The 26,885-nt window shown below is 31.3% G+C and overlaps 1 protein-coding gene across 1 annotated transcript in view; it reads left to right on the top strand.

Moving 5' to 3' along the window:
* The first annotated feature begins 6,338 nt into the window (after positions 1 to 6,338).
* LOC142319924 (cytochrome P450 4C1-like) overlaps positions 6,339 to 26,885 on the top strand; it is a 167,582-nt gene continuing 147,035 nt past the window's right edge. Inside the window, exons 1-6 of the mRNA XM_075357598.1 lie at positions 6,339 to 6,359; positions 8,088 to 8,262; positions 13,193 to 13,299; positions 18,458 to 18,551; positions 21,657 to 21,851; positions 26,810 to 26,876. Of these exons, the coding sequence (XP_075213713.1) occupies positions 6,339 to 6,359; positions 8,088 to 8,262; positions 13,193 to 13,299; positions 18,458 to 18,551; positions 21,657 to 21,851; positions 26,810 to 26,876 (659 nt within the window). The remainder of the gene's footprint in view (positions 6,360 to 8,087; positions 8,263 to 13,192; positions 13,300 to 18,457; positions 18,552 to 21,656; positions 21,852 to 26,809; positions 26,877 to 26,885) is intronic.

Below are 26,885 nucleotides of genomic sequence, written 5' to 3'. Positions count from 1 at the left end.
TGTCAGTGAAAGGCAGCATCCTGCCTAACACTTCAACCTAGACCCATCCAATTTGTCACACTCTTACTTACTTTTATTTTTAATATTTGTCTCATCTACACTTCCTTAATTAACTTCTTGTCTTTCCATTCTACTTTTTTCTCTTTAAGAATCTCTATAATTTTCTTCCATTTAATTTTATCAAATGTATTCTCTAAATCTATGAAATACAGATTTATTCTTCTTCTGCTCTTTAAATATCTCTCTCCATACACCCTTGTTAGTTCAGTTACACCTCTGGTTCCTTTTCCTTTCCTGAAGCTAAACTGTTCCTCTTCTGCATTCTCTTCCATTATTCTTACTAACTTCCAGTTTACATCTCTTAACAATATTTTTGCTACATGGGCTATTAAATTTATTGTTCTTAATTCTGAACATTTTCTGGTACCAATTTTAATTGTTTTCACAATGTCCCTTAAGGTAAATCATACTAGCCAGTTCAACTATTTTTTTCATAACTTCCGTGCTTAAGCATTTGTAAAATTCTATAGAAGTTAAACTCTTCTTGATTATTATTTTTGTTGGGTAAAGTTAAAAAATAAAAAAAACACACAGCTAGTATTTGCCAAAAGAAATTGGACTTTTAATTATGTAAAACAACTGAACTTATGTTAAAGCATAACCTTAAATTGAATGAAATTATGAACTAAACATAACTTAATTTCACATAAGAAATATCAACTGAAATCAGCATATCAGTAATAATATTATTAAAATGAGATTTACAATTATATACTTAGAAAAACAAAACATCAATAGACATAATATAACTGGAAAACTATTGCATTACTGACAAATGCTGTAATATTGAAAAATTAGTAATGAACAAATGTCATAACCTTAGAAAAATAAATTCAAGTAAATCTTGATTGGCATTGGCCTTTCCTGATTTATGAACCACAAACTTAACGTTAAATAATGTAAAATGTAATTTTAGTTGACGTAGAAAAATACACAATAATATTACAGTACAAAAGAATTAATTACAATATAATCACACTGAACTTAATTGAGCACATGAAATGGGTTGCAGCTGAATTGACAGCCTTCTGTAAGTGACCTGTCGTGACTGTACTGAAGTGAAATTGAAACTTGAACGGCATAGGTAGGATGCACGGAATGTTCCACAGATTTGAATGATAACATAAAGGTTTAACGTAATGAGTAAAGAAAAACTGAACTTGCCTGTAGCAACAAATATTTGCCAGAGATGACCTCGTAACAGCAAGTACGGAAGAATACCTATGTAGTCCTGGGCGTAGTCCGCACGGTGAATCAGGAATACAGCGGCGTGATGTGGTTTAGTGGTAGAGTGAGGCGCGGAATCTCAAATGTGTTGTGATGAGTTTGAAATTCTGCTTGAGCGTGAATGTTAACACAGATTTTGCAGGAGAGTATTGCCCGAGGCGACTGCAGTGGTGAGATGTTGGAGGTACTCTGCCGAAAAGATGGCGAAAAAAGGCGGGGGTAGCCAGATTCAGGTAATGGACAGGAGAGTGTGTGTGTGTGTGTGTATAAGGGGACGAAAAGATAACGGGTGTTTGAAAAGGGTATTCAGAAATAACTCGATAGAATAATAGGCGCGGTCGCTGAGGATGACGGTGGGAGGTTCGAATACAATAACAATAATAGAGACAGGTGGACTTTACGGACCCAGCAATACGAAACCAAGTGGAATTCAAACATTCCTTGTAACAAAGCAACGGGACCTACCCTAGCTGTGAATTCGTAGAAATAACGGAAAAACTTTATGCCAGAATGGCGTAAACATACTGGGGGGCGAGCGAGCAGAATCATGAAGAGAAGACCAGAGGAGGAATCTTGTTTCCAGGAGGAGTGATGAAACCAGAAGAGAGTTTGATACGGATGACACGGAAGATACCATCCTTACCAGGAAATGTTTCGGAGATGACACCAATGGGTTTTTCGGGAAGTCCAAGGATTGGAGATCCGATAAGGAAGTGTCCAGGGGAAAGCGTGCAGGATTCTTCAGCAGGGTCCGATGAAAGAGAAGTTAGAGGTCGGCTATTCATAATTGCCTCAATACGGGCGAAAATTGTGCAAAATTCTTCAAAGGTGAAGGGGGCGTCACCGAAGGTTCGATGTGGTAACGTTTTGGCTGACTTGACAGCGGCTTCCCACAGACCACCGAAGTTGGGAGCATAAGGTGGATTAAAATGCCAAGTGACGCCTTGGGACGACAGATTGGTTGAGATTTGAGCTTGGGAATTGGCAAGGAGATTCGAAACTTCCCTTAAATGCCTCGAAGCGCCGACGAAATTTGTACCATTGTCCGAGTACACTGTATGAGGTCGGCCTAAAGCGTTGGAAGGATGCGAGGAAGGCTTGAGTGGATAGATCAGAAACAAATTCCAAATGCACAGCTTTGGTGGACAAACATATAAAGATACACAAATATCCCTTTTGGATTTTGCCGTTTCGTAAATTAGAAGATTTGTAAAGGAAGGGTCCGGCAAAGTCAGTGCCTACAGCAGAGAAGGCCCGTTGAGGAATGACACGATCAGCATGAAGATCAGCCATGATTGGTTGGGTTGAGAAGGGTCTGAAGCGTTGAAAAGTCAAACAGTTTTTAATGGCTTGACGAATTACAGTGTGTGCAGATATGACCCAAAAACGTTGCGCGACGAGTGCTTGGGTGTGTCGAGGACCACAGTGCATGCCATCGAGATGATGTTTTCTGATGAGAAGTTTGGATAAATTGGAAGTTTTGGGCAGTAACAGCTGATGTTTTGAATCATAGGCCAATGACGACTGTTGACGTCCACCAACGCGAATTAAGTGGTTGTTGTCATATCTAGAAATCAAAATGTCATAAGCGACTTGATAATTTTCCGCAGAAATTGGCAGAGATTCAATTAATAGGAGCGCATTACCAGATAAATGTGTCCTTAGAATTTGCAGTTTTTGTTCAGAAGATAACTGTGAATTTTCATGGACGGAACCTTTGAACAGATTGTGAAAATTTATCCAGTCGTGGAAATTTCCAGAAAAAATGGGAATTTTGAATTTCGGAGTCTCTAACAAAGAATGAAAGACTGGTTTGATATTCTGTTTTAAATCGGGAGTTTCTGATTCTACACGTTTAATGGGACAAAACAATGAATCCCAGTCGGTGCTGATTAAATTTATATCACAAATTTCTGACTGGTTTTTTATTTCTGAGTTATTAACAAGAATTTCATCGAGGATGCCATAAAACTGTTGATCGAGGGCTTTGATATCATCAAATTGTTTACTAGATACGGAAATTCCGTGAAAGTTGACGATTCTCCTGAGTTTGTTAACACGAAGCTGCGCTTTGGCTAACAGCGCAGCGTTAGCTGAAATGATGGTGGCCTGAGCACGAGTCATGTTGTGCATTAAGTTTACAATAAATATTTAAATAGTAAGATTAGATACAACATGAAATACCACTCTTAAAAATAACAACTTAATTATACAACAATAATATAAAATCAGAAAGAATTTTTTATCAGAGAATTAATACATACGATAATCGTTATATTAAATTATCACAAGCAATAATTAATTATATAATTACTGTAACTAGTAGTTGTCGTTTACAACTTTCATGAAATCATTACTTTCAGTAACATGCTTAAAAACAATACAATATAAGATATTCTAAATTTGAAAGAACAATTTAAAGTATTTATATAATAGAAAAAGTTTAGATCAAAAATGTTTGAAAGAGATTTTATGACAAAAAATTTACTTTAAGAAATGTAGTATGAACTGTAAATCCGGAATGATATCCGGCACCCGGAGGACCAAAAACAACTAGCTATGTTGGGTAAAGTTAAAAAATAAAAAAAACACACAGCTAGTATTTGCCAAAAGAAATTGGACTTTTAATTATGTAAAACAACTGAACTTATGTTAAAGCATAACCTTAAATTGAATGAAATTATGAACTAAACATAACTTAATTTCACATAAGAAATATCAACTGAAATCAGCATATCAGTAATAATATTATTAAAATGAGATTTACAATTATATACTTAGAAAAACAAAACATCAATAAACATAATATAACTGGAGAACTATTGCATTACTGACAAATGCTGTAATATTGAAAAATTAGTAATGAACAAATGTCATAACCTTAGAAAAATAAATTAAAGTAAATCTGGATTGGCATTGGCCTTTCCTGATTTATGAACCACAAACTTAACGTTAACTGATGTAAAAATGTAATTTTAGTTTGACGTAGAAAAAGACACAATAATATTACAGTACAAAAGAGTTACTTACAATATAATCACACTGAACTTAATTGAGCACATGAAATGGGTTGCAGCTGAAATGACAGTCTTCTGTAAGTGACCTGTCGTGACCGTATTAAAGTGAAATTGAAACTTGAACGGCATATGTAGGATGAACGGAATGTTCCACAGATTTGAATGATGACATAAAGGTTTAACGTAATGAGTAAAGAAAAACTGAACTTGCCTGTAGCACGCAAATATTTGCCAGAGATGACCTCGTAACAGCAAGTACGGAAGAATACCTCTGTAGTCCTGGGCGTAGTCCGCACGGTGAATCAGGAATACAGCGGCGTGATGTGGTTTAGTGGTAGAGTGAGGCGCGGAATTTCAAATGTGTTGTGATGAGTTTGAAATTCTGCTTGAGCGTGAATGTTAACACAGATTTTGCAGGAGAGTATTGCCCGAGGCGACTGCAGTGGTGAGATGTTGGAGGTACTCTGCCGAAAAGATGGCGAAAAAAGGCGGGGGTAGCCAGATTCAGGTAATGGACAGGAGAGTGTGTGTGTGTGTGTGTATAAGGGGACGAAAAGATAACGGGTGTTTGAAAAGGGTATTCAGAAATAACTCGATAGAATAATAGGCGCGGTCGCTGAGGATGACGGTGGGAGGTTCGAATACAATAACAATAATAGAGACAGGTGGACTTTACGGACCCAGCAATACGAAACCAAGTGGAATTCAAACATTCCTTGTAACAAAGCAACGGGACCTACCCTAGCTGTGAATTCGTAGAAATAACGGAAAAACTTTATGCCAGAATGGCGTAAACAATTTTTCTTTTCTTTATTTACTTCCTGTACCAAATATAATATCGAAGGTTCTTTATATTCTTCAGTTATCTACCATTCCTTTTCTATGCTTAGTTCTCCAAATTTTTCTCTTATCATACATAGGTCCTCCACATGCTCCTTCCATCTTTGTCTTACTTGTTTCTCCTCATGAAGCAATTTACCATCCTTCTCCTTGATTTTTCTCATTTTACTATTTTCTTTCCATTTATCCCATGTAATGCTCTTAACTTTACTGTACATCATGCCATATTGCCCTTACTTTTCTAGATCCTCAATATTATTATTGCATTCTTTCTTCAACTACTTTTTCATCGCTTTTTGTGTTTCCCTCCTTAACTCGTTTAATTTGCAATACTTTTATTGTCTTTCATTGTCTCCTACATTTTTCTTATATCACCTTCTTTCTTCCAATTTCTTTAGGATTTCTTTTGTTTTTCATGGTTTCTTGGCTCTATTTTTCTCTCAGTAGACTACTCTTTCTTGTGCTTTTTACAATATACATCATTTTTTATTCTTATACAGATCTCCTCACAGTTCCCATTTTCCTCTTTGCTTTCTGCAACTGCCTTAGATAGTTTTTTCCCACTTCATCCAATATCTTCAATTCTAAGTTCCATTTCTTAACTTCCTTCCCTTTCTCTACCTTCTTTAAAGCTACGTTCATTTCCATCATAAACTTGAACATGATCACTATTGATATCTGCATTTAGTAATCCACTGGCTTTCATAACAGCCAGATTATCTGATAAGGTATGACGTACCTGATAGCAAGCTTTTATTTCCATGGAATACTCTCTTATATCTCCTCCTTTAATGATTTTTGAACCAAACATTGGTTATAAATAATTATTTCTTTTAGCAAATTTCTTTTAATCTGTTCCTGCTTCCATTCCTTAGCTCTAAGCCAAATTTTCATATTACATTTCCTTCTTCCCCTTCTCTGACATAGAATTCCAGTCTCCCATCAATACCTTTTAGGCGTACGTTTCCCATTTTGTTACATTTTCAGTACTCTTATACATCTCCTCAATATCATCTTTTTCATAATTCAATGTTCGAATGTTTATTTATATTATAAATTAATCTTTTTTTAACATATCAATCCTTAATGGCATTAATCTATAATTTATATGATATACGTTCTGCAATCATTCTGCTACTTATTCCTCATAGTTACTGCCACTCTGTTTTTCCTGTCTTTCTTCCAGAATGCAGTATGGTGGTAACATCTAAATTGGTAAATTAATATCAGACTAAATTTTTGTGAATGTCAGTTGTTTTGTTTCAAGTTTAAATTAACATGAAGAATATAACAATTTAGGTTCCAAATTGTATCTCCATTGTTATTGGATGTTAACTTTTTTATAAAAATTAATAAACAACTGTTATAAACAATCCATATGTTTACAGTAAATAAAGTTTGTTAAATTGCTAATAAGTTTAAACTTAACAATTATATCTTTAGACATTTAATTTTGGCAAATAAAGTGAAAAACATTTATGCAGCTACTCTGTACATCGGTAAACTAATTTCTGGTAATTTATACTTTTTATAATACTTTTTTTCATTCATTTAGTTCCATTCTTGTCATTTTTTTCTAAATCTAGATTCATTTTTAATTTTTGTAGAATCTAATAAATAAATCCTTTGTTCTCTCTTTAAAGAGTTTCTTTGCACAAATTTTCCATCTTTTCAAGAGATGCTTTTCATCCAAATTACCCAGCTCAAACTTCACTCTGTTTTTTAAGTCAGTCTACCTTGATATTCTACCTTATTTTTCACCCTTTGTTTTTGAGAAGTATTATTCATCCAAAGGTTTTGAAATCATTGGTGATGTAATGATTTTAAATTTAGGTGGTTTGCAACTAAAATTAGTGGGAGTGCTGCTCCTGAAAATTTTTCTGGCCTTTTCAAGGCCATGGTTAAAGTTTTCTGTAAAATAAAAGACCGAAAAAAAATTAATCAAATAGAATAGTTGGTAGTAGGATAATAATCTAATTAAGCACATTGTGCTTGAAAACTGTATTCAGTTTAACTGAATAAATAATAAAATGTCAATACAGATAATATTTTTTAGTATTATTAGATAATAACTTAATAAAATGTCCGCTTAAAAACACTATAGTCCAATGGTGCTTAATTTAAATTTCTATGTACACAGAAACAAATACATAATTATTTTTTACTAATTACCATCTCTTTTGAAAATCCAGCTTGTTTTTGGACAGATTTGACAATCAAAGAGCCTTTGCTTTCTGCCATCTTCTGTTCACTACTGAATAAAACAACTAAACCTCTTTCATATTCCTTCCACTGACTAAACTAGAAAAGTGAATGAACAAGGAACGTTCCATACACATGCAGAGTAAAAAGGAAAACTACCTCCCACCAGCCAGTGTTGGCACTGCGGAGGCAACAGTGCTCTCTCTTCCTTGCAGCCTTGTGTGCAGCTTCCTATGTGTGCATGTGCACAACAGCCAAACACACGCTTCTGGAACTGTGAAGTGTATAGTTCTGTACAAAGATTTTTATATTTTTTTCATAAACTGGCTACTGACATTAAGCTTAAGGATTATATATATTGTACAAGTATAAAGAAAGGATTAAAAAAAGTGGACTTATTATATTAAATGTTATCAATAATATCAAGTGGAAATAGGGAGTGCTGCAGTTCCACAGTACCTATATGCAAGCCGCCACTGATATAGAGATGAAAGCAAATAAATATTTTTGATTCAAGAATTCATTTCTGCAAATTAGTGTGAATTTAAATTCACATTCGATGCACTCAAGAATGCAGTAATATACCTTCTTTTTTTTTAAATATTTAACTCTACTTTTGTTTTTAGAGAATCATTCAAACAATGGAGATTAAGAAGATAATAATTATAATATTATTTGTATTTAAATTATACTTTCATTTATTTTTATGTTCAGTTATTTATTATTTTTTTTTATTTTTAGAGACAAGAAAATCTTTGGAAGCTATTAGTTCTAACAATAGCAATAATAATTATAATTTGGCCAACAGTACGAAATTTTATCAACTGGGTTCAGATATATTTTCTAGTAAGAAAATTACCAGGACCTTCAGGACATTTTTTACTAGGAAATGCTAAGGAATATCTTTCGAAGGAAAGTAAGTAATTTATTCTACAAATTTTGACAGAGCTTAATAGAAATTATTAAAACATTTCAGAAGAAAATACACATTCAACATTACAATTCTACCAATTAGTTAAAAGAAGGAGAAAAAACTTTATTGGTATTTGAGAAAATTATCAGAATCTATTTCTTCTTGTTTTTAAATTGGACATTGTTTTTTATAAACTACATTGTTCATTCATGGAAAGTGAAAATGAACTATGAAAGAATTTCAGTTAATAAAAAATTCTTTAAAGAAATAAAATTCAGTTTGTCTCCAAACTCCCATTATGCAGTTCCAATTAAAGATCCACTTTTTTCTAAATTCATTTTTAATAAATTGGAAAATGAAAATAAAATACATTTTTTGATCTTCACAAAATTTGTTTAAAAATTTTTTGCAAAATGTATATATTTTATGCATTTTTTTAATATATATATTATATTTTATGCAGTAAAGATTCCACATCAATAGAGTAATGTAAGTTGTCTTACAGGAAGAAGAAAACCAATTAATGTGAAAATCAGAATATCAAAAAACATATTTTGTTTTCAAAATATGGATTTTGGAAAGGATTTTGGATACGTGGATTTTCACCAAGTAAAGGATCATCCATCAATTAAATTAGTTTTTAAACCATTTGTATGTCTTTAATAGAAAGTACTTTCGTTTGGAAATCTAAATTTATATTTACAAAAAATAAATTATCAAGCTTTATTTAATTTGTACAAATTTAAAATATTTCATATAAGTAATATTTAATATAAAGATATTAAATATAAAGATATGTTATATATAATTATTGTAACCATATCCTTAGGAAAAGTAGGGAAAACTATTTTAATAAATAAACTGTAAGAGGTTAAATTAAAAAAAAGTTGTTGAAAAAAGAATCAGTCAGAAGGCTTTCAACCTGGTAGGGATAGTACCACAGCTACTAAGCGGCCTACATGAAGATGGAGTTTTTCTCATTCAACCATTAACAGGATGAAAATGAGTGTAAACCAATTTATCAAAACTCAGTTAACTCGCTTCAGTTGGGATACAACATTGAAATTTATCCGAAATATTTATCCCAACAATATCCAAAAGCATAATTCATATTATAATTTTGGAATTTTTCATGTAACCACCAAAATTTAAATAAAAGGGTCGAATGGCTCTGAAAATTATACTGACTAATATTCATTTATATTCTGATTCAGTTATACTGGGCAACAACTTTTTTTTTTGTTAGAAGAATGTTAATAGCTAAATCTTATAGAATTTTTGATGCTGATTTCAAATATGTAGGTGGTTTCTTTCTATCTTGCACAGTTCTTTGTAATTACCATTTTTTTGCTGTAAAAAATAAAAGAATTGTGATGGTAGTATAAAAATATTATACATTCAATTTGTACTTGCTTAAAATCTGCTTATTTTGGATTTTCTTGTGTAGTTTGCTGTAGATACATAAATCTTGAGATTCCAGCAGTAGTTAGCCAGTGTTCTTAGAAAACGTTTTCCTTGGTAGCATGTTTCTATGGTGGTTATTTCCTGATGAAAACATTCTTCATGTTTGGCCACTCAGAGATCCAAGATTGGTAGGAAAAAAATCAGGATGAGAATCTAAGAAGTGGATTTTTAATGAAATATTACATACAAGTGCTTTATAGTTTTTAAGAAGCTCAGTTGTAGCTATCTGTGTCATGATTTTCAAGGAAGTTGTTTATAAACCTTATAAAAGATTTCTATGCAGCAACTTTACAAAGTGTCTTCAAATTCAATAACATTATTAATATTCTAATCTGCAGTTCAACAAATACACCTTTGTTTATCATAGCATCACTTATATTAGTGAACTTGTATTTTAGAAAGTGAAATCCAGTCCTATTACATTGCTTTAACAAAATTTTCATTAAACTTAGCTTATTGTGAAGTGGTGGAAAGTAAGCTTTTTCAGGTTTTAATAATGTTAGACTCACAATGTTCTTCTCTTGTACAGTCAATACTTCTCTTTTTGGCTATTATTTTTTAACATAATGATTCTTCCTATTCTATTGTCCTACTCACACAAAAAGGCAAAACAAAATTTAGTATACTCCAGTTGTAAACCAAGAAACAGTAGTATCACTTTCAGGTCTCACAAATATCCCACAAATGTTTCTCATTCTGAATCATATCCAATACAAGTTTCATATTTTCATATGACTCCTTCATGTGAGCTGCATGAGCTAAAGGGATTGATGAGATACTATTTCCAACATGAAGAAGGGCTGCTTTCAAACAATGCTTGACGAATTATAAAAAAACAGCAAATATGAGAAGCGCAGGACCTGTTTTGATCACCTGCTTTACATCCAAAATATAGCTCGTATGATTTTTATCAGTGGAGTTATTATTTCTCCTCTGAGACTAATGTTATCTCACCACAAATGTAGCAGAAACTGTCTGGATGGTTAATGCATCTGCATGGTATTTTTATTAAAAAGTTCATTGTAATACATTCACAAACATGCATTATAAAACTTTTAATACTTTGTGCACACATTAATGTAGCATATGCATTGACTTTGCAGGGAAAATTTAAATCCCAAATTGGCAGAAAAAGTAGGTGCATCACTAAATGTTACATACACAAGAGCTTGTACTTGATTGATGTAGTTGAGGTGTTTCTTAACCAGCATGATACATTGTGTATTGTTTAAGATATAACATCCAGCATTTAGTCACGAAAACAAAATTCATATACACAGCGCAAAGTGTGATTAATGGGTGACATAAATACATTTAGAAAAAATATGACATGAATCACATCTGTATCACTTATAATTGTTTTAATTACTGATAATACAGTACTTATTTAATGGCTGCTTATCGAATCAAATAAATTATAGTTTATTTATTAATGTAACTGCTGCAGTAAATAAAATAGATAATATACTGTGCTTGCATTTTTCACGCACATGTATTTGCTGGAAAATAGGAAGGGCAATTAAAATAATCTGAGGCTGATAGGGAAATTCTGAGTTCATATCCAGAATCTGCTTCCAAAAATACATAAGATTCAACAAATATTAACCATGTAACAAGATCATTGCTGACTATTGTTTTCATGAACTTTTCAAATTACGCAAAGAAATCCAAGTCAAAAAAAATAGTCAACGTTAAATAGTAGAAGTAATCTGACCGTCGTGTACAGTGTATTTAAAACCTTGTAGTTGTAGAAAGAAATTTCTAGTAATTTTAACCTTCATTATGTATTCTGAACAGAACCCATAGTGTGTGAACATGTTCAATAAAGCGTTAGAATATCAATTTACACATTAAAATATTATCAATATCGCATGACCTATCTTATAATACATATCTTTAAAATTTTAACTTTAAAATTGTCACTTAAAATTCCTACAACCACTACCTATTTTACCATTTTTTGAACATGCGATTTTTAACTTCCACAACATTCATTCATACGACTTTTGTAGAAAGTTTTCAGATATTCATTAAAGAAATTCGTTCACCAGTGGTAACACTAAAATATCTTTTTAACTAATTTGTTTTATTTTTATACATATATGATTAAAAATAACATATGGAGATAAATAATTAAAATTAATAAATTAAAAATGTTCAAAAACTGTTTCCTAGAGATATAAACTAAACGCACATTTCGAATATGAAATAATCATTTTAGTATATACTAGAGGAATAAGTGAAATAAAATAAATTTACAACTAAAGAACTTTAAAATATAAATTTTTAAAAAATGAAAAAAATACCAACTGAAAAAATACTCTGAAAAAATAAAAGCAGACGCGTATAAAATGTGCTTTAAAGTTTAGCATTTTGAAAAAGTATTTAGAAATTAAAATCTGTTCATTTAATAATTTTACGGAAGCTGCTTACAGGTTCTAAAAAGAAACCCGAAAAATATATTATCAATATAACATATTAACATTTTGTAAAACTATGATTATATTACGGGTTTTTTGAGAAATGCACCTTTTATTGTTTTTCAAAATTAAACATGACTGTCGTGGAAAAAATATTAGCTATATAAAACATTTGTCTTAGGATAATGTTAAATAATCTATTCACACTATCTACCAGTTTTTTCCTAACTGTTTGGAATAATGGACTATTTCAAAACCAAAAGGATACATTAATTTGTTGATTTACACTGTTTGTCTTATTATTTCTTATCCCCTCAACTCGTATAAATCACCCGAGGTATTATTACCTTTTCTGAAAACAATACGGTTCATTTAATATCATGAAAAGAATGAGAGCGTTTACTTTTAGTCTTGAAAAACACTACTTGTCGTTAGGGTTGGCTTTCTGATGGACAATATATTCCTATACTAGGTCGTGGATACCGGTGTTCTTTGGTAGTTGGGTTTCAATTAACCACACATCTCAGGAACGGTCGACCTGAGATTGTACACTTCATTTATATTCATACATATCATTCTCATTCATCCTCTGAAGAAATACCTTACGGTGATTCCGGAGGCTAAACAGAAAAAGAAAGAACATACCCGACTCAGTGAAGAAGCTTCAGAGAATTCATTTCACATTTTATTTTTCTCGTAATGCTGAAATGGGATACTGATTAGTTTTGGGAATGGAACTAAAATTTTCAAGATTTATCTCAAATATTATGCTTATATCACTTATTAAAAGGAAATGAAAACAAGCACACCATTATGAAAAAGTGCTATCAATATTTTAAATGAATATGTACAATTTAAAAAAAATCATAAATACCTGAAAAATTGTTTAATGAATTATAAAAGATTAGTTTTTAGTAGGTCATAATTTGTAGTTTAACTTCAGATTACAGGTGAAAACTGAACTATTCAGTTGGCATCTGTAATTATATTATCTTTTTTAAGTAAATTTAATTTATTATTAAAATTTATCAGCCTCTGTATTCTTTCAGAATTTTTTAACTACGTAAATGATTGGAGAGAAAAATATCACAATTTTAATAAAACTTCAATATTTTTTCACCCGGTAATCATTCTTCAATCACCAGATGCAGTTCAGGTAATTAATAAAAATAAATAAATCTTTTATTTAGATCAATTTTTAGTAATACATTACATAGATCACATCAAAAACGGGTAGATATGCTACTCAATGGTTAAAAATTAATTTTTCCAGCATTTGCCGACATAAATCATGGAAAACCATTGTAAAACCTTAATTAGAATGACACAGAATGTATAACATATTATAAAATAAACAATAGATATGATTAAAATATAAACACATGAAATATTGTCAAGGTAAACATGTGTGATTACAAAATATAAAAAAAATATTGTAAAATAATTCACAATTTAGGAGTCTTTAATGAAAATTATTTGAGCCCTTGTTTATCTGCACATTGAATGAGATGGAGAAAATTTAGGTTTTAAAAAATCAATTAGTATTATTTAAAAATTCATCGACAGAATAATATTTATTTCTGAAAAAGAAAATATTTTATTGTAAATAAATTATACAAATATTTTTGAAATAGGAAAGTTATTAAAAATGACAACGGAAGCATAATAAACCCCTTTCTTTTAAGCCAAATTATTATGTTGTACAAAAAAGTTTTGTTTTATGGTTTTGAAGAGTTGAATATATATATATATATATATATATATATATATATATATATATAAAGAATAAGTGAGTATTCTTTTTAAGAAAGGTTGCAAGGCTATTAAAATTTTAGATAATGTTGTTGTTACATGATGTAGTGGTTATCAGTTCTTTTAAATATACTGCAGTTGCCGATCTGGCAGAGTGATAGCGTTTCATCCGGAGGTTCCGGGTTCGAATCCCGGTCAGGCATGGCATTTTTACACACGCTACAAATCATTCACATTATCCTCTGAAGCAATACCTAACGGTAAACCCGGAGGTTAAAAAAAAACTATAGGGTGATAGCGTCTCGGCTTTTCATCTGGAGATTCCGGTTTCGAATCCCGGTTAGGCACCGCATTTTTTATAGGCTACAGAATTTCGATTTTATATTCCCATGCACAAGCTTTCAAGCTTAGTGAATTGAAATTTAATAAAGAAAAAACCATTGATTCGTTTCTAAAATTTAATATTTTCAAAATATAGCTCGGTCCTTTTATCCATGATATTTTGAATGAATAACATTGAGGAAAGTAGCGAATGTTTTGAGGAAATTAGTGAGTAAGATTTTACTCGTGGATCTTTCTTTGAAAGATCTGAATCGTACTTCCACTTAATTTGAAAACGACTGGTTATTAAAAAAGTAAAAATTAAGAAACCTTTTTTCGGCGATTGTAAGATAAAATAATTTCATTTCATCATTTATTTCACAATGTTTTAAAGGTTTTATGCTTCAAAAGGTGTTTAAATCCCGACCTCCGTGACTGACTTGGTAGCGTCATTTGATGCGGAGGTTTCGAGTTCGAGTCCTAGTCAGGTATGGTATCTTTTCATACGCTAACAATTTCTACCGGGCTAATGATCATAGCTGTTAATGCCCGCTCTTTCACAACAACAAAAAAGTAATTAATTATTGTAAAATTGACAGAAGGATTTAAAAACTGTTAAGTTTTCATTAAAGTAATTTTAATAATCGATTAAATATTTCTTCATATGCACTGAACAAATATTTGAAACTAATTAATTTTAACAGTCTAACCTGAGATTTTGCCCCTACATTTCCAGTGTGTTCATTATCCATAATGATTGTAAGTGATACTGATAAATAACAATTAAAGTATGATCATTTATAAAGACTATCAGTGATATGTAATTTCTTCAAAGCAACAGTTTGGTGAGCGCAGGACTCGAAACTTTGAGTGATCTGAAATATGCAGTTTTCAGAATAGCTTTAACCGACACACACCAAGAGGAGGTGACTATATTTAGTTTCAAATTTCTTTTACTGTTGTGGTTTGTTTTCCTGTTTACACAGTAACAGTGGATGTGGCTGAACTGGTTGGACCACCGTGCTATTAAAAGCTACGTTTATCGATGACCAAAATATATATCGAAAATAAGACAAAAAACAGACTTTTTTTGTAGAAAATTTCATTTTAAGTTGTCTGCGAATTTGATTTGACAGATGGTTTGGCTATAATAAAGTTGAATATTGTCAAAGAACATAATCCGGTTGTTACCGCAAGCCCTTAAGACTGAATCTGTGAATCGGTGAAACGTTTTCTAACGACGTTAGTCCTACATTCTTTCCAAACATAAAACTTTGTTCATGCAAAATTCCAACTCAATAGCAGAGTAGTTTTTGCGTGAAAGTTACTGACTCTCAGACATCAATAGATTTTTGTATGTACTTATTTTTTTGCCAGTATTTTTAATATTGGAAAAATATTGAGTTTCATAATATTATTTGGTTTTAATGATCTAATACATATTAATTTTTAAATTTAAATTTGATTAATTAAAAAATTCATCTCCCCAACCGATCATAAAAAAGGCAAAATTAGCTCCAGATTCCTAATTTTATCTTAATTATCTTTAATATATACAAAAAATAAAATTGAAATAATACAAGTAAACTTAAATTAATTAATTACCTAAGGAAATTTCGTTTTTATTTTTGTTTTGCTTTATTTATTTTCTTCATTCAAATCTTTCTGTTTTTAACTTCACGGTTTATTATTAAAATTTCAAAATATTAAGGTTTTCCAGAACTTGAATTTATTGTAAAATTAAAATTATAATTATTTTGTAATTATTTTACAAACATTTTTATTTATAAGTCAAATAAACAATGGCTGATTGTAAAGTTATACTTATTTCATAAAGTCGATTAAAATTGTACCTTTATTAGTATTAAAAAATCTGATGTGCATACCACATGACTTCCTTGTACGTCTATTAAATTACATATACACTTTTTTTTCTGCACTTCATTTAAACCTATTTCATTTGAAACTGAGATACGATCCTCCAATTCTTTAATAAAGTGAACAGTTACACAATTGCTGAAATATTAGTTTTTTCTTGAGATTAAATATTTATACAATTATTAATTCAACGATCTTACATGAAATATTAGGATAGAGTAAAAGTCCCTTTATTACTCGTATTACTAGATCGGAATTATTCGTGTTTCCGTGAGTAGCTGACAAAAGCCGTGAGCTAACAAAAGTTTCAGATTTCTGGTGTGTCGTATAAATAAAAGTTAATAATAATTAAACAATTCCGTTACGGTGTAAAATACCTTGCGGTATAAAATATTCAGTTTTATTATTTGATGAATAACCAAAAATGAAAGAGAAACAATCATACAGGAAAAAGAAAGATAATACGAAGAAATATATAACAAAAAAACGACAAACAGATGATTATGAAGAGGAAGAAAATATTAAGAACAAGGGAAGAATAAAAAAAATAAGAGAGGATGATAAATATAAAGAGTAAGAAAATGTTAAAACCAAAGAAAGAATAAAAAGAAAAAATGTTGCAAACCAAAAAAAAAGAAAGGAAATGTTGCCAACAAAAAAAAAACTTTAAGAGAAGATGATAAATATAAACAGGAAGAAAATGTTAAAATCAACGAAAGAATAAAAAAAAATAGGAGAGGATAATGAATATAAAGAGATAGAAAATTGGAACAGTAGACAACGTGTACACTAATTAAGATCAGAAGAATTATATCAAACCAAAGAACGATTTAATGATTGGCAACAAAGAACAAATAAACGAAATGATGATCAACTCCGACTTCGGAAGAATATTGTCCGACAATATCAGAGGAGTAATGAACTAAAAGATAAAAATTTTTTGCAATTTATTAAAGATAGGGCATGTATGCCTCAGTGATATGTTGTTTTTGTGAGGGTCTGTTTTTCAGTCACTCTGTAGTTAACTTTAATATGGATAAAATTAAACAGAAATTCCAGAACAATTAAATAAAATTAAACAGAAATTAAACTAGAAAATCCAAAAATAATACGATTCTAAATTGTAATTCCCAATTAATTTAAATAATAAGATGTTTCTCCAAATCTATTAGATAAACATATATGCAATAATGCCTATTAAATTACATAATAAAAGGACATAAGATTTTATTTCATTAATAATTTCTGATTTTTATTCATATTTTTTTTTATTGTATTATTGAATTTATTATTTATTTTAATTTTTTTTTACAATCACGGGTTAATAATTATTAATAAATCAATAAATTTAAATTAAAAAAAAGTTAAAAAAATAAATATAAAAAAATATAAAAAAAAGGAGATGAAGTCTTATATCCTTGTAAGGTCCAAATATTTTATTTGGCTATAATTCTGGAACCAACGAAAATAAGTACTACTTATGACATATCATTGAAAGGCTTTCAATGAGGGCTTATTACTGCAGTTAAGAAAACTTCCAAAACCCAAATGTTTTTGGATTTTGGGCTTTTTTGGACACTTATGGATCAGCTGATTGCAATCAAACGGGAAGGTGCACAACTAGATGTTACAACAGTCCATATCCAAAATTTCAACATCCTACGAATAATCGTTTTTGAATTATGCGAGATACATATGTACATACGTATGTCCAGGCGTCACGCCGAAACAAGTCAATATGGATTCAGGGAGAGTCAAAATTTATATTTCCGTTGAAATCTGAAAATCGAAATTTTAAAATAGTTTAAAAAAAGAATTATTTTTATGTAATCTTTTCTTCTTTATCTTTAAATTCCATAATTAGAAAAAAACATCAGTATAAAATCTTTTCTATTTTTTTTTTTTTTTTTTTATAATTTTCTTGATATACCTTCCTCACTGATTTTTCATACATTCTTACATTCATCTTCCTTCACAGTAATTGGTGTTCACAATTCTAGAACGGAATTCATTAACTTTAGATGGCCCAGGGTTAATTCTTTCTAATAATAATACGTCTTAAAACTTTTTAATTTCAAACTTTACCTACACCCACCTAATTTTCAACATTCTCTTGGAATATTCACTAAAAATTAAAAAAATACAAAGAAGATGGACCCCAAATCCATGTATAACTCATTTCTATACTGCAGCTGTAGTATTTATCTTCATCTACATATTTATGTTTTATGTATGCCTATATAGTATTTTATTTTAGATACGATAGTATTTTTAAATATGCGAATTAATTTTTAATTATAAAAATTAAATTAAATTCATAAAAATAACATAACTCAATAGTTTATTTAATAACTACATTTCAGGCGGTTCTAAGCAGAAAATTCAAGCATTCAGAAAAAGGTTTCATTTATAAAGGCTTCGGACCACTTTTAGGTGAAGGTTTAATTACGAGCAAAGGTAAGTCAAAAACAAGTACTGCAATTTTATTTTTAAATAACTATCTGTTTAAAAAAGAACAGGCTTCATAAGAAAATAGAAGTATTACAACGAAAACTATTCAGTAAACTGGAATTTAATTTCCACGCTACCACTGTATTTTGGTCTTTCTAATAACCGCCATTCAAGATTGAATAACATAATATAATTGTCGTTACAGCTTATCATGAGGTAATATAACCTTGAATTAAAAAATATTTCAACTTAAAAATAAACCACCAATATAAAAATAGGCCGGTCGAAAGAAAAAAAGCTAGAATCCTATGCACTGCTATAAATGAGAAGACGAATTACAGAATCGACGTTAAATAACTACATCTAGTAGTAAGCTGAAACTGTCCCCAGAGCGGGAATATCCAATATTTCTACCTCAACATTTCCAACTAATTTTCTTGAAGTTTCCTGGGAAAATACTTTGAATAATTGAATAACATTAGGCTATATAGAATGATTCCAAATTGCTCGGCAATTTCTCGTGAGATGATTCTATAGCCAAAAATAGGAAAAAAGGTCATATAAACATAGGTCAGAAAATGGTTCGTTAGCTAGTTCCGGCTCGAGAATCATTTAGTCATGTTTTCTGCTTCCTCTGAAATTAAACCGTTCTAAAATCTTTGGGGCACAAATCTAAGGGTAAATTTGGTGGTTCCTTATGGTTTTTGATTTAAGATATTGAATAAAAGTGGTTCCAGACCTCTATCTTACTTAGAAATAATTCTATTCTTACCTCTATTCAGACCTCTATTCTTACTTTTAAGAAAAATGGGGTAAAACACAAGAAGTTTTGTCGAAAAATACACTTTTTTAGGTTCGGAATAAAATAACTTTGTTAATTTACCAATAAACAAATAAAAATTTAAAGTTAACTTTGTAGAAAAATTTAATTTTGAGAATATTAAATAACTTTTATTAAAATTAAACACAAATTTGAAAAGTTCAACTTTAATTAGAAACAAAACACAAACTGGATCAGAAAAATGATAATTGGTAAATTAACAAATTTATTTTATTCCAAATCCAAAAAAGTGAATTTTCTGATAAAACTTTTTCGTGTTTTACTTCGTTATTATTAAAACCACAGAGGGAGCAGAAAGCAGGTTAAATTTTTCGTAAGACGAAAATCGCTAACCAACCGTTTTTTTATCTATGTTTATATGAATTTTTTCTTATTTTTGGTTATAGAATCATCTCCCGAGAGATTTCCGTGCAATTTGGAGTCATTCCGCATACAATTATGGTTTAATAATCCTCTATAAAGCAATGATAACGATTTTTTTTATACCTCAACGTAGATCACCTTTTTTTTCGGTTAAAAATTTTTCCACTAATATTATTTAAGAGGAACTTACTAGAAGACCATCAGAATAACTTCTATATTATTCTGTTTTTAATAAAATTGTATCACCGAAATCAGTTCATTTTGTTGGACCCCTGCAAAAATTCCGCAAATTGCCTCTGTTTAGTTTTTCTAACATTAAAGTAAGTACAATGAGTGGGTTGTTATTGTTACAGTAAAACGTTGACAACATAGTTGTAGGGCTGTCCCGTCATGCGGCTTAAGCCGCGTACCAAGAAACTCCTACAACTGTGGGTTGTTTCTGATGCACGGCTTATACACACGTACTAATTTAAAATATATATCATTTTATTTAAATATAATATTTTTTAGTTTATTTAATTCAATGATTATAACTGAAGCGCGCGCGCCGGTGTGGCGGTACCAGCGGCGACGCGCGACGGTAGGCACAAACTAATGTAATTTCACAACTTAAATTGGACAAATTTCACTTGTAATAATATGCCTCCATCCAATTATAGTTACGTTATTTCTTCTTTTTTTTTTGATGGTAAGAAATTAGTTTTTTAGTTATGAAGAAATGTTAAACATTCTAACCCAGAATCTTCCGGATGGGAAGCTACCATTCCACCATGGAGATTTCTCTTTAAAAATTTGATTTTTTACTTTTGCTGGCATCGTAGCTCTAAAGGTATGCTGTAAGAAGAAAGTATGGTAATCAATAAAAAAAATGGGTATGAGTTTTTTTGATTTTATTGACGTTTCATTACCAAGGGATTCAATAAATAAGAAATAAAAAGTGGGGAGTAATGTTCGCACGTACGTATATTAGCATGTTTGAAGCTTAATAACTTTCGACTGGATAAACCGACCTTGAAAATTGGCACAGAGACTCGTGTATATGACGCAATGTGTTGGTAAAAGTTTGGGGTCCATATCTTCAGGGATTGGGATAGAAGATGATTTTTTTGGAGTAAATTTTCTCAAAATTTTGCAAAGATAGCCCCACTTCATAGTAAGCTCAGTACATACATGCTTATCTTACCATTAAAAAAAAAATTTCCCCCAAATTCTCTCCTCCCAAAAACTTATCTTTTTATTTTAATTATTGCATATGTTTTAGCCGAATGTTTTTTATGTCTTCTTAAGCATAGTAGTAGGGCAAGTATCCAAAAGCAAAATACTTTGAGGGGAATGATTATTGGGGATGGGGAAGCCGATCAAAGTTTAAATATATTGATTTTTTTAATCTTTTAAATTCTTTTCATGTACCATAACTTTTTCACTATAAGAATAAATAATCAGTGTCAGGAAAGTATAACAGCTTTAATGTAAGCTTTTTTTTTTTTATAAATATTCCTATTGCTTAATTATGTTTGTGTATCCAATTTTCTTTCCTTTTTTTCTTTTTCATTTTCACAGTAGGATATAAAAATAAAAAGTAATAATTATTTCCTCAGTAATATTAATAAAAATGTAGAAGAGGTAGACAAGATGATTGTGTTATTAAAGATGCAATAACAAATTATAAAAATATAAGTAAAGTAATAATACATAGTCATTTATTTTAATAAAACCGTACATGAAATTTTTTAAGTATGTTTACAATTTTATTTTAAATATTAAAATAAGCTGAAATTTTATTGCGTAATTTTATAAAGATATGACAAGGTAAGATTATTATAATAGAATAAAAACGATTTATTACTTAGTATTGTTCTTAGAATTTAATTATGTAATATTTAACACATGGATTATTATATTTGAAGGTGAAAAATGGCATAAACACCGGAAGTTAATAACTCCGACCTTTCATTTTAATATATTAGAAAGTTTTCTGGAGGTGTTAGTAGCTAGAACAGGAGATTTCATGGTCGATCTACAGGAAGCGTTAGAATCATCTACAGAGAAGTATATTGACATCAATCCTTACACGCAACAACTAACTTTAGATTTCATATGTGGTACGTGTAATTTCTAATTTAAAATTATTTTAGTAAATTATACAAAAATTATATTCATCAATAATTCATATTTTATATTAGAAAATAAAAATAAAATAAAAACTGCTCAAAAACAACTTTTTAGATTTTAATAATTGAAATAAAAAAATAAATATAATTTAATAAAGGCTTTAATGTTAATATAAAAACCCATGAGAAAGATTATCTAATTAATTATGATTATAATTAATGTACCTCAAAAATAACGATACAGATCATACTGACCTTGGCTTCCATATTTTTTACGCGGTCTATGAACCGTAATCGTTACTTTGTAATCGTAGTCCGAAACCTATCCTTCTCAAATCATACGAACGTTGTCGCATTTGAGAACAGATGTCCGGTGTATAGGTTTCTTTGCTGAAGGAAGCTCTAGTACCTATCATAACCCTGCACTGTACCTGAGACTGAGAGAGATACAAATCCACCAGCGCGCGACAAAATCCTGCCGAACATCGCAGACAGGGAAGAACCGAAATTCTTTTTATCTAAGGACATGCAATCGTAAATGATCATTAGATTCTACATCCCTAAAACGAAGCACAAATTTCAAGGTCCCAGACAAAGTACCAGCAGATCTTATTAGAGGGCTCACCAAACCCTTACGACCCAAGTAGATAGGACACGATTCAGGCCGTACCATACTTTCATGAGAACCCGCATTGATCTACCGGCCTCACTCAGATTGACTGCATGCGGGTCAGAACAGCTTCAAAGCTCTGAGACTTTAGCTAAAACAATAGTTTCATGGGAAGTACAGCGTGCCGTACAACATACACTAGAATAAGAGGAGGGGTTAGCTTTTGCTTCGTTCTTGCCAACCCAATTAAGACAAGGTTCTCCAACTTTCTTTTACTAGTGCCTACAAGCAGCTTTTACAAAGATAACTGTCACATATCATTACTATCTCCTACATCTATTACATCTCTTTCTTTTATCTCTCTTTTTTGGTTTAGTCTCCGGAACCATCGTAAGGTATTACTTCAGAGGATGAATGAGGATGATATGTATGGATGTAAATGTAGTGTAGTCTTGTACAGTCTCAAGTCAATCATTCCTGAGATGTGAGGTTAATTGAAACCCAACCACCAAAGAACAGAAATAAAAAAAAGGAACATATAAATGTAACCGCTTTTATAAGGATTTGAACCTTAGAACTTTGGACTTCGAAACTAGCTGATTTGCAGTGAAGAGTTCACCATTACACCAACCCGGTGAGTTACCTGAGCCACCTTTTTTTTTATCCTTTTTTAAACACAACAAGGGGCAACCGCAGTTGCCCCTTGTAAAACTTTTTGAAACCCTTGTTTGGGTTTTAAAAAGACAACACAGCCTGGCCAGGTGATCCATATACATAAAAAGTTACAATTACAAAATTGCCCAGTAATACATTCCATGTATAATACATAGGATGCAACAATAATAATCTTAATACATAGGATGCAACTATAATAATCTTAATACATAGGGTTGCATCCTATATATTAAGAAAGCTGGACTGGAATATCTGGAGACTTCCAAATATCGGCATTCTTTCGGAATTTCCTCCCAAAGATCTTTCTATTATTTTTTTAACGATATATACTTGCAACATTGTGGATTATCATACTTAACTAAAATTTCCTGTATTTTAATGATTAGATAAAATTATTTTGTAGAAACGAGAGTATAATTAAAAATTCATAAAATGTATTTTTAAATATAATATTTTTCATAAATCATAGTTACAACTACTTTTATAAACACAATACAATACTTATTTTATTAAACGATAATTATACTACAAGTTGAAACTCACTAATTGAACTAATTGATCATCAAATTGAACTAATCTTTCTCATCCTTATATCGGTGCCGCCATAGAAAATTCACATAAAGAAGAATTCAACAAACTCTATTAGCCATCATTAAAGATTGCATCACTGTAGTGTATAATTTGTACTTTTAACGTTAATTAGAAAAAGTTAGTGAGCAAAGCGAGCGTATGTTATGTTTGATTAGGTTATGTTGATATATGTGCAATTCGTCAAATATTGCTAAAAAAAAAAATTGGGGGAAATTCCTAAAGAATACCCAAATATCAGACGAATCAATCATCTTACCTTTGGAGTCTTCATTTGTTTCTTTCTACATGTTATTTCTCTGTTGTATTTTCTTAGCATTAATAATAGATCTAGCCTTCTATATCCTTTTTAAGCTACACGAAAGTTAACTTTACACTTGATTTTAATTTATACTGTGACTTTTTCCGATACGATGTCTTTTAGTTTACTAAAAAAATACATACCTTAATTAAAATGAAGGCGGCATACGAGGATTTTACCATTTCCTTTCTATAATGCAAATTTACATAGAGGGATAAAAATGCATGAATTCCTTATCCCTCTGTAATGCATGGAAAAATAATATTAATGCTTATTTAATGATCACTTTTTTCTTTTATCGGCCTTCCAACACTTCTTTTAGCTGTTCAATCCAAATAAAATGGACAGAAAGCAGCCACTCAATGTGAGAAAAAATACATGTGAGGCAATAGATCAGCTAAATACTTTGGTTTATTGCCCAAGTAACAGAATAAAATTCGTAAAACCACTTTTAAACTTATTTGTGTTAAAAAAAAAAAAGTCATATCATAGAATGAATATTGTAACGAAAAAGGATTGCTGCTAACAGGGTCATACGCAGGTATGGAAGTCAAGGTTACTGTAGGCTGCAGCACCATTTAGTAATATTTAGTTACACTTACTTAACCATTTTTTAAATAACCTTTTTTATTGTTCATATTACTACAATCCAAGGTTCCTCCTTGATTTGAGACAATTAAACTAAAGACGCAAGTAAACAACAATTTATGAATCAAACATCACTCCAGATCAATTATCAACGTATGTATAATAATAATGATAAAAAAAAAAATAATAATGTCCCGGACAAACCCAACCCCAAGTCCATGCAATAACATCTAAACACACGTCTAGAGTGGGCTACGACGTGGTACTTCGCTTACGCCGGCTAACGGGCAATGGTTTTGCACAGGATCTACCTGTGAAATATAGGATTGTCGGTCCCGAGCTTTCTGAGCTGGTTGCGGATGTGCTTTTCGGTTTCGCTGCTTGCAACGGAAATGGGAGGTATGACCGTGATCTTTTTTGCCAACGCTGGGTGGAGTGCGGGCGGGGAGTGCTCATCCCTCTTCCCGGTTGTATACCCGAGTTCAGGGTAAGCTGCTGTGAGCTTGCTCTGCTGAAGTCTTGCGCCGTCCAGTTTGAGTCTGTCACTTCGGCCCTTGGCAGGAATTGTCCGATAGATAAGGGTATCGGAGCCCTTACAGCTACGTGCGAGACCTGGGATGTCGGTATCATGGGTAAGGCAGTACCTGACTCCCCGGTATGGGTTAAATCTGTGAAAGGCGGGTGACTGGAAGAACCTAGGCAGGATCAGTGATCAGTGAAAAGACGGTTGGGGCACGCCCAACCGTCTTTTCAGCCGCACCTTGAGACATATAGACTGGCAAAATATAGTGTTGTAGAAACTTCTACTTCCACAACTTCCGTGGCAGAGGGTCACTGTAAAAACCATGGTCTTGGAGAACATCTTTCTTTGGAAGCGAAGAGGAGAAAGATTTCAAGTTTAGTGACAAGGATGAGTGCAGAGTTTTGGAAAAGAAGGATCGAACCAAGTTTCGACCGATGAGTGGCGAAATGATTCCTGAACATCTTGGAATCAATTGGAACGAAGGTGATTTTTCGAAGATTAGCCCTTACATGATAGTTCTAGGCGTCACGGAAGCAGCTGGAATATCTGTTAAGGAAACAAGATAGACTGTAACAGGATTATTTGTTGAGATCATCAACAACCTACAGTCGTAAGATCTGCTCAAAGTAAAGAAGATGGTACTCATCAACATTGAAGTTGTTCTACATAGTTCTTTAAATACTTCCACGGGTGTTGTTGGAAATGGACTAATGGCCACAGCAATCAATGCCCCTAAAACATCAAAAACAAAGAACAAAAACACTATCTTAACATGTGGAAATGTGCTTCTAAAGGATTTTTTTTTAGATGTGTTTAAATAATGGTTTTAGTGTTTGGTCGATATTGCAGAAGCTTAGTTCCAAATACTTATTTTATCAGACTGTGTATAAATTGAATAAAAATCTTATGAATCCCTTTTGTTTATTATTGGTTGGAACCTAATATTTTAGCTAAGATTGTGTAGTTCTGCTGTATGTTAAGGGGAAATCTTTTTGATTATGGGCAGAAAAATAAAGTGGATATTTTAACCTGTGATTACAGTTTTATTACTGATTGATATGTCCTCTAGGATTGGCAGGGTTTGAACTTGAGGAGCAAATGGCTGAATTGTATGACTGTTAATCATTGTACCAACAATTATCAAAATTCTGGTAAAACGATTGCTTGTTATCCTCCAAGTAGTATGAAGATAATGTCCATAAGATGGCGGTATTAGCCGACTGAGATTTGGACTTGAAGTGGCAGAGATAACCATTGTTATAGCAGGAAGTAAGGTGGTATTTTCAGATTCTGCACTGCACAGGTCTCATCATGGCTCAACCAAACATGTCACCTTGCGCCAGAAATAGGCTAGCCTTGGGTTTCCACCATGAAGCTTAAGGTTCCAGACGGGGTATAGTTCCAGTGGTTGATTGCACATTGCTAGAGTGGTTTTAACGTTTCACTTGGTGGTGGGCAGAAAATTGCAGTACTGCAAACAGAGCTTAAGGAGAGAAATATATTCCAATAATTCTCACCAGACATAGATTTGGCTCCAACATGACTATGTATAAATTTAGATAGTTGTATAGATAGACATATAGATGAGTGGAAATAATCATAAGCCAATTCAAGAAATGGAATACCATACATGCCATAAATTTTAAAGCATTCTCTTTTTTCAGAGACTGCAATGGGACAGACCAGTAATAGGAACAAAAAACATGCTGAAATAGTCACAGCCATTCATAAGTAAGTTTT

This window comes from Lycorma delicatula, chromosome 2, assembly GCF_047948215.1.
Source record: "Lycorma delicatula isolate Av1 chromosome 2, ASM4794821v1, whole genome shotgun sequence".
In the NCBI taxonomy this organism is placed as follows: Eukaryota; Metazoa; Arthropoda; class Insecta; order Hemiptera; family Fulgoridae; genus Lycorma; species Lycorma delicatula.
The sequence above is the reverse complement of the archived record's forward strand: the minus strand, read 5'-3'. Positions and strand labels throughout refer to the sequence as shown.